The 13,172-nt window shown below is 42.4% G+C and overlaps 1 protein-coding gene across 3 annotated transcripts in view; it reads left to right on the forward strand.

The window, feature by feature from the left end:
• ABI3BP (ABI family member 3 binding protein) overlaps positions 1 to 13,172 on the forward strand; it is a 451,725-nt gene that overhangs the window by 227,471 nt on the left and 211,082 nt on the right. For all 3 annotated transcript variants that reach the window (XM_074999360.1, XM_074999369.1, XM_074999377.1), the window contains one exon: positions 8,994 to 9,175. In XM_074999360.1, the coding sequence (XP_074855461.1) occupies positions 8,994 to 9,175 (182 nt within the window). The remainder of the gene's footprint in view (positions 1 to 8,993; positions 9,176 to 13,172) is intronic.

Here is a 13,172-nt window from a genome sequence, read left to right on the forward strand (position 1 = left end):
TGGGGTGTGTCAGGGAGTGGAGGCAAAGGCAACGTGGGATTCAAGCAGCAGGGAAGGACAAATAACAGGCTGCAACTGTAAGAATTGGGGAATGGGGAGCTCAGCCAGTTGCACAGCTGCTCCTCCCTCCCAGGCTGTAGGGACACAAGGAGTGTAGCTTGTTTCCCCTGGTGCATGCCCCTGATTTGCAGCACTGATAAAAGGCAGAAGAAAGTAGTCCCTTTGTAATTAGACATGGTTTTTGTTTCCTGTGGTTCATCTTTTGAATTTTATTCGTATGTATATTGCAGTATGTGTAGAAGCTATTTAGTTAAAAAAAACGCTTTATGAACTCCTATGTCTATGTCAACTACTTCAGTGAGAGTGGGCCAGAAGATCTGACATGTTCACAAGGCCTGTTTAGAGAGGTCAAACAACTGGCGAGTCTGCTGACTGAGCATGCCATAAAGTTGTAGGCAGCGCTCAGCAAATAAATAAATGAAGTTCATCAGTTTGATTCTGTGTCTTGTCCTAGTCCAACCCCATGCAACTTCGTGTCTTGCCACGTCTTGTGCTTGTAATAGTTTCTCTGTTAATAGTTACCAGAGAGCCTCCTTATCCTCCTTGAAATCCCTCCTTATAACCTTCTTCTTTTGCTTAGCTCCCCACGCTGTTAGCTGTGACAAGGTGATACTTCGTTATAGCTTTCTAAATTAGACCCCAGTCAGTCTCCTAGTGAAGTGAATACTAAAACTCTTATTGATGTCAACTCACTGAACCAATCCTTAGGGCTTCATCCAAGACCATCAGAGCCAGTAGAATTTTCTCATTACTTTGCACAGGCTTTCGATCAGGTCCATGGGGTAGGAAGTTCCATGGGGAAGTGCCATGCATACTTACAGCAGAAAATCTGCAATAATAATGGAATATAAGAAATAATCCAATTAAATATAGACATTATTTTTAGTATCAGAGCGGTAGCCATGTTAGTCTGTATCTTCAAAAACAAGAAGTCCTGTAGCACTTTATAGACTAACAGATATTTTACACCATTAGCTTCCATGGGCAAAGATCTGCTTTGTCAGATGGGTCTTTGCCCACGAAAGCTTGTGCTCCAAAATATCTGTTAGTCTGTAAGGTGCCACAGGACTTCTTGTTATCGTTTTTAATAAAATCAAGTTTCATTCAACTTCAGTCCACAGTTGGGGGTGGGAGGAAGAATGACACTTCAGTGTAGGTTTAACATTGCCTTTTAATTCCAGAGGAGCAAATACTCTCACAACACTAATGACCTCTAGTACTGACTGATTTAACAAAAGAAGCTGACAACACTGCAAATGTACTGGTCCAATGACCATTGCAGGGAGCAGATTAAGCATCTCAGGACTGGGAAACCAGGGAGCAGAACTGAACCTCTGCCAACTTGCAGTCTGTTCATAGTCACAGGTTCCATTTACTTTGCCATGCATTTTTGTACAGTATTGTACCTTATGGGACTCTGACTGTCAAGAGTATGACCTACCATTTTTCTTTGGGCACTTGTTTGAAAAATCCATATTTTTTCTTATGGAGAAGGAGAAAGGAGGGAGTCAACATTTTCTCCCAACAAAACCTATGACAAGTGGCAACAAATAAGTAATCCTGAGCCACCAAATAAAAACAAATGAATTGCACAGCATTTACCAACAGCCTTGTTAAATGGTGTGTGTATACATGGAATGAAAAGAAGCTGTTTTCTGCTTCAGTTTTCCAACCAGATGTCATATAGAACAGTGCATTAAAAAGAGACTGAAGACTGATTACTGCCTTGACATTATCCTTTTATTTGGCATTAATGGATCTAGTGATTCATTATTTCTGCTAGTGACTGACACTGTTCTTGTCACATGAGCTTAATACACAATATACATTTCTGTGCTTCCAAGCAGAGATCAAATTCATCTGCATGTGGTGTAGCAGTCTCTAGCATGTAAACTAAAATTGCTGACCTGTGAGATAACTTACAAGGTTTAAGATTTCACAGTTGTAAAATGTTACAGCAAAGTTTGTTAAGATGTCACGTTTGCATACAGCAATTACAGCAGAAATAAGGGTGAATCCCAGACATCACCCAGGTGCAGGACTAGCAAAGCCAATAGTCTTCCTAAGGAAAAAGCACTTGGAAGAATGTTCATGTGAACGTTTTTCCAACTAAAAATGCTCTTTTGGCTAAACTGAAATTTTCCAGAAAATAACTTAAATTTTACTGAGAAAAAAATCAATATTCTGTCAAGAAAAATCCAGACAATGGCTCCTTGGCTGAGTCTGCCTGAAGGGTCTTCTCCACTTCACTTTCTCCCAGTGAAATTAACAGAGGCTTTCCTGGAGGGCTGCTTCCCCTTCCCTGTGCCCTGCCCCTGCTTTGCCCCCTTTCCCCCCCACCCCCGCCACAGCTTTGGCAATCAGTGAACCAAAAAGCCCTACCATCACAGCTCTCTGCCTGTCTGACTTCTGGAGCTAGAGTGCTGCAGTGATGAGTCTGAATATCCAGAAGGCCTGCAGGTATGAGAGAACTGGGGAGACAGTGTGGGTGGGTACCTACATGTCATTGAAGTTTGTCTGAAATTGATTTTTTCTTTAGAACCCCTTCCATGGAAAAACATCGTGTTTCTGACATTTTGTCCTGGTTAAGGTGATCCTCCTCCTACTGAAAAAATACATTTTGCAAAAAGGCAGTCCCTTTTTGTTTGCCAACTCTGTTCACAAACTTATCCAGTAATTCATTGATACCATTTTAAGAAGTTTCAAAGTAAGCATCGTTCAAGTGACTCACCAGCCTTATCTTTTACTTCAGTTGTAGTGTGACTCACTTTTTAAGATCAGAATTTTGATATTCTTCGTCATGGCACATTCTAGCTAATAACAGATACTGAAACACATAAAACTCATCATCTGTGAAGTGTTAAAATTTCTGTGCAGAAGTTAACCTCTGTGGTGGTTACCGTCAGTATACCATAAATGTGATTTCTTAGAAAGAGATGTGCCGTAGTGCCCACATAAAGGGTTTTAATTTTTTAGTCACAAATTTTACCATCTGATAGGTGTCCAGATGGCTACTGTTATACAAATGTTGTATAATATAGGCTAGGTGCTTTGGAACCAGCTTCTGGACATATCACTGACTCTAGGGATGGAAAACATGTGGGCTGTGTCTACATTACCACCTTCCTTGGAAGGAAGGATGGTAATTAGGGTGTTGGGAGTTTACTAATGAAGTGCTGCCGTGCATAGGCAGCACTTCATTAAGCAAATTCCTCCCCCGTTGCAATTCTGAAGTTTTAAACTTCGAAGTACTGGCATTCGTCTAGCCGTGGCGCACCCACTGGTACTTCAAAGTGCCGGGGCAAGTTCGAAGTCCCCTTACTACTCATAATTTGTCAGATTTAGGGCTTTCTCCATCAGGTGTTGAGTACTTCCTGCAAAATAGTCAGTTCCTTCAGCGCTGAGAGAAGTGATAGAAGAAGCTCAACACCATTTAGCTGGCACTCAGCTCTCAGCAAGGTCAAGCTCTAAGGCTGTGACCTGCCTGAAGTTGACTGAAAAATTTTGGTCACTGCATGGTCAGCAGATATAAGAGGCAAAAGCAGGCAATGCCTTCTGTGGATCTTTGTAGTCAACCTCTCTTCTCTTCCTATCCCTACTCTGACAGTTCCTGTAGGCTCCCATCGCAGGCTGTTACAGACTGCAGACTGATAAATCTCCCTCCAAAACAACAGTAAGTCCTATGATCCCTTATAGACTAACAGATGGAGCATAACGTTTCATGGGTAAAGACCCGCTTCATCAGATACATGAGACTCATGAGTCTCATGCATCTGATGAAGCGGGTCTTTACCCACGAAAGCTTATGCTCCAAAATATCTGTTAGTCAGTAAGGTGCCACAGGACTTCTTGTTGTTCTCAAAGATACAGACTAACATGGCTACCTCTCTGATACTTGTCTCCTTCCAAAGTGTATCTGTTAACTTTAAAGTGAAAAGCCTTCCAGCTTGCCAGACCCATTAACATAACATTGAACCCGTGAAAGAGACCTTTTAGTAGTAATGAAACCATTTAACAGGCACGTGCCAACCTGATTTGCTGATAAAAACAGTTGTGCATTACTATGTCTACAGAACCTTAATTGAAAATTTGCTTTAAATATTTCATTAGTTTGTGGTGGAAGAATATAAAAGATATCACATAAAATCACATCTCTAGAAATCCATGCATAGATACTTAGATGCTCAATCTGAATATTCAATTTCAGCTTTTAACGCTTGGATCATCAGGCATGCGTTTTTTTCATTAGTTCTTCAAAAGAACACTCTTATCTAACACACACATTTAACTTTAATTGCCATTCTACAAAAATTTGTGCCCAAAGTCTTCCTGTCCTGCCTATCCATCCCTATTCTTCTTTCATTCTCTCCACTGAAGAGAGCCCTTAAAGGGACAATATTCCTTTTCTTCTAGACAGCTCACACCTAATTACATGAGCCACAAAACTTCCTTCATTGCAAATTAAGCACATCGATCTGCAGTGTGATCTCCTCATATCTTTCCTTAAAGGCAAAATCTGGGTTGTTAACTTCTATTGGAAATTGCAGTACAAAGTCCGTAGGTTTTTTCTGTTCATGTGTGTATATCAACGGCATAAGGAAATTCATATACATTTACAGTTGTATTGTACATGTGCCTTTTAATTGTGGTGGCTGATTGCCTGATTTTAATTTAAACAAAAAATTGTTGAGAAAGGAGTAAAAAAGATGAAGGAAGTAAATGAAAATGACATTTAAATCTTTGATTGCTATGTGGGTCTCCATCTCTGTTCTTTTGGGGGGAAAAAGCAGCAGAAATATAGCACTTTAAAGACTAATAAAATGATTTATTCAGTGATGAACTTTTGTGGGACAGACCCACTTCATCAGGTCAATTTCATTTCCAATATAGACTGACATTTATAAGTACATTTATAAATGTCCGTGTGTATTGGAAATGAAATTCATCTGAAGAAGTGGGTTAGTCCCACGAAAGCTCATCACTGAATAAGTCATTTTGTTAGTCTTTAAAGTGCTACATTTCTGCTGCTTTGTTTTGTTGGAGTGCAGACTAACATGGTACTTCTCTGTTATTTTTCTTTTGGGCTTTAAGCATCAGTTGTCCCTAAGTCTACATCTGTACTAACCCGAAAGGTCAACCTGCTCGGGGGTTTGGCACTGAGATCACCCCTTATGTGATTGGGACAGCTGGAGAGGCAGAGTCCACACTATTATGAACTACGCAGACCACCCTCCCCTTTTCTAACTGCTGCTTATCATGACAGAGAGTACCGTCATACAATCATAGAATCACAGGGCTGGAAGGGACCTCAGGAGGTCATCTCGTCCGGCCCCCTGCTTCAAGCAGCATCAATCCCCACTAAGTCATCCCAGCCAAGACCTTGTCAAGCTGGGACTTAAAAACCTCTAGGGATGGAGAATCCACCACCTCTCTAGGCAACGCATTCCAATGCTTCACCACCCTCCTGGTAGAGTAATTTTTCCTAATATCCAGCCTACACCTCTCCCTCTTGAACTTCAGACCATTATTCCTTGTTCTGCCATCTGACACCACTGAGAACAGCTTCTCACCATCCTCTTTAGAGCTCCCCTTCAGGAAGTTGAAGGCTGCTATTAAATCACCCTTAAGTTTTCTCTTCTGTAAACTAAACAAGTCCAAATCCCTCAGCCTATTCTCATAGGTCTTGTGCTCCAGCCCCTCAATCATTTATGTTGCCTTCTGCTGAACCCGCTCCAGCAAATCCACATCTGTTTTATACTGGGGGGCCCAAAACTGGATACAGTATTCCAGATATGGCCTCACCAGTGCCAAATAGAGGGGAAAAACTCCTTCTCTAGCTCTGCTCGAAATGCTCCTCCTAATGCACCCTAGTATGCCATTAGCCTTCTTGGCTACAAGGGCACACTGTTTATTCATATCCAGCCTTTCATCTGCCATAACCCCTTGGTCCCTTTCCATCCTACTGCTGCTGAGCCAGTCTGTCCCCAGCCTATAACAATGTGTGGGATTCTTCCGCCCCAGGTGCGGGACTCTCCACTTCTCCTTGCTGAACCACATCGGATTTCTTTTGGCGCAGTCCTCCAATTTATCCACGTCACCCTGGATTCTCTCTCTACCCTCCAACGTATCTATTTCTCCCCCTAGTTTTGTGTCATCTGCAAACTTGCTGAGGGTGCAATTCAGTCCCTCATCCAGATCATTAATGAAGAGGATGAACAACACTGGCCCCAGAACCAAGCCTTGTGGCACTCCGCTTGAAACTCACTGCCATCCAGATATTGAACCATTGACCTCTACCCATTGGGCCCAACCCTCAAGCCAGCTTTCTATCCATCTTGTAGTCCAAAGATCCAATCCATATTTCGTTAACTTATGGACAAGAATGTTGTGGGAGACTGTATCAGAAGCTTTGCTGACGTCAAGGTATATCACATCCACTGACTCCCCCATGTCCACAGAGCCTGTTACCTCATCATGGAAGCTAATCAGATTGGTCAGGCAGGACTTGCCCCTGGTGAATCCATGTTGGCTACTTTTGATCACGTTCCCCTCTTCCAAGTGCTCCAGAGTGGATTCCTTGAGGATCCCCTATTTTCCCAGGGATTGAGATAAGGCTGACTGGTCTATAGTTCCCTGGATTGTCCTTCTTTCCTTTTTTAAAGATGGGTACTACATTTGCCTATCTCCAGTCATCTGGTATTTCCCCCAATCTACAAGAGTCTTCAAAGATGATGGCCAAAGGTTCATCAATGACATCTTTCAATTCCCTCAATACCCTTGAGTGCATTAAATCCAGACCCATGGATTTTGTACATCTAGTTTTTCTAGATGGTTCAGAACTTGTTCCTTCCCCACAGACGGCTGCCCTCCACCTTCCCATGCTGCACTGTCTAGGACCGTCATGTGGGAGTTCACTTTGTCCGTGTAGACTGAGGCAAAAAAATCACTGAGTACTTCAGCATTTCCTACATCATTAGGTTACCTCTCTCATCCAGTAACGGCCCCACACCTTCTCTGATATCTCGTTTATTGTTAACATACCTGTGGAAACCCTTCTTGTTACTCTTCACATCCCTTGCCAGGTGCAGTTCCAACTGTGCTTTCGCTTTCCTGATTACTCCCTGGCATTCTCCAGCCGTATGTTTATACTCTTCCTCAGTCAACTGTCCACGTTTCCGTTTCCTGCATGTACCTTTCTGAGTTTAAGCTGACTGGGGATTTCCCTGTTAAGCCAAGCTGGTTGCCTACCATATTTGTATTTCTTACTATGCAGCAGGATGGTTTGTTCTTTAAAATAGTGCTATTTCTCTTGAGCACTTTTCCCTTCATCTTCATTTCCCAAGGGATCCTGCTCATCAGTTCTCTCAGGGAGTCAAAGTCTGCTCTTTTGAAATCATGGGTCTGTATGTTACTGCTCACCCTTCTTCCTTTCGTCAGGATCCTGAAATCTACAATCTCATGCTCACAGTAGCCCAGGTTTCCACCCACTTCTATTTCTCCTACTAGTTCTTCCCTGTTTGTGAGCAACAGGTCAAGTTGTGCACAGCCCCTGGTCAGTTCCTTCAGCACTTGTACCCTTCACTGCCTCCATCTTCTAGGATGTCCTGCAAATTGTTCTATTCCTACCTCAGAGATCCTTTATGGGACCAGCGCAGGTGCTCATATGAATCACCATGTTCCCGCCATTCCAGCAGCTGCTACCACTGCAACCACTGCCGTCACTGTTCTCCTAGTCGATGCTCCCCTATCTGGGACTCTCTTGATGGGTCTTAATTCCGAGGTCATGCTATACTGGGCCATGCCTCTTTTGGGCTATCACATGTTTTGGCCCCATCACCACCACCACAGTCTCCATCACCTCAGCGGTTACAAGTAGAGAGATGACACTAGCATTGGACGTGGAGGAACAGGAGCCTGTAACATCCCCTCTTGGCCAGTCATTATTATCTCCAGATGAAGCTGTCATTCTACGAGACATTATGCCTGTGGATGATATAATACATTCTTAAGGTCATGGAAGGGCCCTCTCCTGTATGCCTTTCCCACTACGGTTATCTTTCCCAGGGTACTTCAGAAAGTCAGACTAGATGGTGCCTCCTCCATTGGATTTCACCATGCCCCCCGTACCCTCTCCTCCTTTCTTAGAAACCTGGAGGGCCACATTCTCTGCCACACTCAGCATCTGTTTGTTGTTGGAGAGGGACGGGGAGGAGTTGCTTGTGCCTCCCTGATTCCAGGGGCCAACAGTGCGCTGGGTCTGGTTCTGTCATAAATTAGAGAGTACAAGACGGGCTGTGTGTAAAGTAAGATTGCTGGCTTGTCTAAATGAGGAGAACAGTTACGTACTATTCACATAGTATTACTATACACGCTACAGGAGTGTTTCCCAAACTTAAAACATTCATGTACCCTTTTGGGACTTCGGCCTTATGTGTATACCCCTCCTGCCAGTGCCACCCCGGTGCTTATCTCCTGAGTTTTAGAAATTTATTTTCTGCTGTGTACCCCTTGAAATCCTTTTGCGTGCCACCAGTGGTATGCATACCCCACTTTGGGAAGCATTGCTCTAGAGTAACACCCTAACTACATTCATTCCCACTCCCAGTGCGCCACCTCTGCTGGAAGCTGGAGGCTGTGGAGGGTGTTTATATAAAAACTGTCTAAATTGGCTGTACCCCCGCTGGGAAGATAGAATGGCTGTCCCAACATCTTTGTGATGGTTTGGTGACTCAAAGGGTCAGGAAGGAACAAGAGAACTGGCCTTTTGTACAGAATACTCTGCAAGAAATTTCATATCACTTTCTCTCGTAACTCTCAAGTGAAACTTTGTTTCTTAGTTTCTTTCTCTGAAAGAGTGGAAAGCGTTCTTTAAAAATATTCATTGGAATGAATGTCCTCATTGTGAAGAAAAGTTCTTTCACTTTTTTTAACAGATTTTATACAGTTCGCTACAGGGAAAAGGATAAAAACAAGAAATGGGGTTTTCAGCTTTGTCCAATTACGGAGACAGTAGTGGAGAACCTGAAGCCCAACACACTTTATGAATTTGGAGTGAAAGACAGTGCAGAAAATGGGATTTGGAGCAAGAGTTGCAATCACAAAACTATACTGTCTAGTAAGTACTTAGCAGTATTTCCTTGAACTTCCAAATTCCTGATTTGCCAGCAAGGTTTCTTCATTCTTTTTAAGTTATCTATTATAGATGAGTTTGTTGGCATGCTGGGTAGTCAGTCATGTGAATAAATTCCAGTTCTATTTCGAGCATTTTTTTTAGGAATCTGTAAAACTTGAAATGCTGCCCCAAAATTTGTTGTGTGCCTAAGGTTCCATTCAAGTTATCATCAACAGAACATGTTGCAAGTCAGCATAATTGGAACTGTCATGAAACTGGGACCATTTTCAATATTTTCCATGTATGGCTGCACTGTTTTCTGGAGCCAGTCTTCCTCCATGTGCCATTAATGGGAATTTCACTATTTATTTCAGCTTGAGCAAGAGCAGGCCCCTAGTCTGAATGTTTTCATGCTTCCTGTTGCTGATTTCAGATTGGTAATAAGCTGGGTAGAGACTATGTTTTTGTTGTGTGTTTGTACAGTACCTAATACAATGGGGTCCTGGTCTGTGAAGCTGACTGAAGCAATTCTGTACCATTCTGATCTGGAGGTTTGATTTTCCCCTTATGAGTCTCTAATGTCTCTGAACCCGGTGTAAAAGGGCTATGTAACATCTTGTGGAATCTGGCCTACTGCTTTCTCTGTAGGATTCATGCCAAATTTAGTGCTCAGGCTGGACAGCACTCAGTAATGGGGGGAAGCAGTTCAATATTTCTGTTGATCCCCTTGCCATGATGCGTGGCAGCATGACTCAATGCACACCATTCAAACCCTAAACATAGAGGGGTTTTTAATTTCTTCATGGCTGTCATCAATGCAGTGTTTAACCCTCTCAAACGTTAATTTATGTGCACAGTAGCACTGTCAAGTAGGGAGATGGTGTTACGCCTGTTTTATAGTGAACAACTGTCAAATAGTAATCACTCTGTTGTTCTGGGCAGGATTTAAGCTGCCTTCCTAGAACTTGTATCACAAATCTTATTTTCACTGGACTATGCAAATTCTCAACAACAACAAAAAAAGGCACGTTTGGGAAAAGTTGATTGTCTTGAATGTTTTGAAATATATTTTCTTTTTATTGGAATAAATCCCAGTTCATGAGTAATTACACAGCATATTATATGAACATATGTTACACAATATATTTTTCATTTTATACTGGAAAGAAAGCAAGTCAAATTCTGCAATTTTTTTTTTCAAAAATGTGTTTAAGTAAAATCCACAGATTTGCTTTGCAGACATTTACAGCCTATCTTAATTTACTTACCACAAACATTTATATAAGTTAATTTCTGATCAAGTACTGTTTATGTAAAGAGAGAGTGTTGTGAACACTTTTGGAAATATGTACTCAGTATTTCTATTTCAACTGAAAACAGGAAGAATAGAAATTCTAATAAGAGAGCTTATTTATGTAAAATTTCCAGCCCAGTGTTTGAATGAGATTCAGAAAAATACTGGGCTCCAATTTCAAAATGTGGCTAAGCTAAACCTTGGTGTGGATCAGGTGAAGAACAGAGAGTGTAGCATCATCACACCGTGAGCCAGAACCACACCAGAGAGGACCCTGAAGCATGCTGTTGGCAGTCAATATGTGGAAAATCTGAAATGGAAGCCCGATCAGGGCAAGACATTTGAGGTGATGTGTAAATGGGATGTCAGCAACCATTTGCTTCCCAGGGGCAGCTTCACCCAGTTTGCTGACTGGAGTTTTATCCACTGGACCCTGCTGGATGACATCCCACTAAACAGAGCCATCGGCCGCTTGAATTGGGAATCGGAGCAGGAGACACAGGAAATGCTGCTGTGCCAATGAGATGCTATCCCACATCTTGTGTAGCTTCACTGGTCCCCTCTAGAGCCTGGCAGCCATGACACAATGCCATCCAAGATCAGAGCCATCCCTCCACACCTGGGGAAAGTTGCCAGGAAATCCAGCATCCTTGGAATGGACAAATAACTAAAACTGGACATCGTCTCCAACAAAGACCAGAAAATTATCATCATGGTAGATGCCACAGTATCCTTTGAGGACAGGACCCTGGCCTTCCATGACACTCAGTCTCGAAATCTAGAGATTATGAGGTTCAAACTCATGTATTGCCGCTCATCAGAGTCCTGGGTACTTGGGATGCTAGTAATGAGCCAATATTAAGAGAATGCGTAATCAGTCAATGCTTCACTTGTCATGTATTTTGATGTCTGAGTTCACCTTTCTGAAAACTGGTTTCTTTGTTTTTACAGTCAGCCATAATTACAGTACCATGTGCTCCCATTTGACTTCTCTGCCCACAATGTATTCTCAAAGGTTATTGCGGTTGCTGTTGCCCACTTATGTTGACTGGAGATAATTGTCCTCTCCTACCATGATGTTTAGTTACTCAGGGTAATCTTACCAAGTGATTTTATTGACAACAACAAGGTCTCTGTGTGACAATATAGATCTTTCATTCCATCTTGGCAAGTCCACTTTGACCTCAGGACAAATAAATAGGTTTCACAAGAGCATCTTTGACTGCCATGATAGCCCAGAGTCACTTACCTATGGATGGACTTATGAACCTAAAAATGAAATTTCAGTAGTTCAGGTAGATCTTCAAACCTTGGTGATTAATTTTTTTCCAACTTTTAGGATGTCTATCATCTTGTACCTTTATAGCTCAATGTGCTAGGTTACATCTTGAGTGTCTCTAGGGATGGCTCAGGACAGTTTATATACTGAATATGCTGCCTAGGCAAGCAGTTGTCTGTTCCTTGTTGCATTCCGGATTATGTGAGATAGGATCTCCACACCCCCACAAGGTCTGTGACGGAGTCACTTTCATTCAACTTCTTCCTACCATAGTTGTAACGTCAGATGCATCTCTTTTGGGTTGGTACCACACACCTTCTGGGTCATGCACCTTCCCAGGCAGATGTCTCCCCAAAAGCTGCTTCTTTACAACAACCTTCTAGAATTGAGAACAGTCAGAAGTGTTTGCACTGAGTTCCTTCCACTGATCAGAACTAAATTTGTGAAGGTCATGACCTTGACAGTGTGGCCTGGGTCTTCTACATTAATTGACATGGCAAGGTGCACTTTCCCTTGCTTTGTGTTAAGGCAAACAAATTCTCAGATTGGATCAAAGCCAGCCAAAGAGTCATCTCATCTTTTTATCTCCAGGGTAAATAAAATACCATAGCTGATGGCATCAGTGGGCAGTTTTCCCAGAATTACAAAAGGGAGTTGGCCTCACATGTTGTAAACAGCATATTTCTAACCTAAGAGGGCTCCAGAAATGGATCTCTTTTCCAGTGTTCTCAACAGAAAGGTGATAAATACTGTCTTGTTCTAGTCTTAATTCCTAATATCATGGTTAAGGGCCATATTGATGCATACCCACCAAGACCAAGGTCAAGATCATTTTATTTGCACTTGCTTGGTTGAGACAGATTTGGTATCCTTACCTAATTCAACTCACTTCCTTTAACCACTGAGACTGCTAATCAGTTGCTGCCTGTTGTCCCCAATGCTTATCGGATACTTCATCTCAAACTGAAATTTCTGTGATTCTTGGTAGTTCTTTGGTAGTTCTTGGGAATAGAGATTTCCTGTTCAACATTGTTCTATAATAGGACAGCATTTACACCAAGTACTCAGCTTCAGAAATGGAAGAAATTTCACAATTGTTGTACCTCTCAACAGTTTTCTTCTGTTCTCTCTCCTCTTTCCTCAAGCCTAGCTTACTACGTGTTAGAATGTAAAAGATCAGGTCTTGTTATGAGTTCCTTCAAGATTCCATTGGCTGCTATAGCCTGTGTCTACACGTGCCCCAAACTTCGAAATGGCCATGCAAATGGCCATTTCGAAGTTTACTAATGAAGCACTGAAATGCATATTCAGCGCTTCATTAGCATGCGGGCGGCAGCTGCGCTTCGAAATTGACGCTCCTTGCCGCCGCGCGGCGCGTCCAGACGGGGCTCCTTTTCGAAAGGACCCCGCCTACTTCGAAGTCCCCT

The sequence above is a fragment of the Carettochelys insculpta genome, chromosome 1, assembly GCF_033958435.1.
Source record: "Carettochelys insculpta isolate YL-2023 chromosome 1, ASM3395843v1, whole genome shotgun sequence".
Classification (NCBI taxonomy): domain Eukaryota; kingdom Metazoa; phylum Chordata; order Testudines; family Carettochelyidae; genus Carettochelys; species Carettochelys insculpta.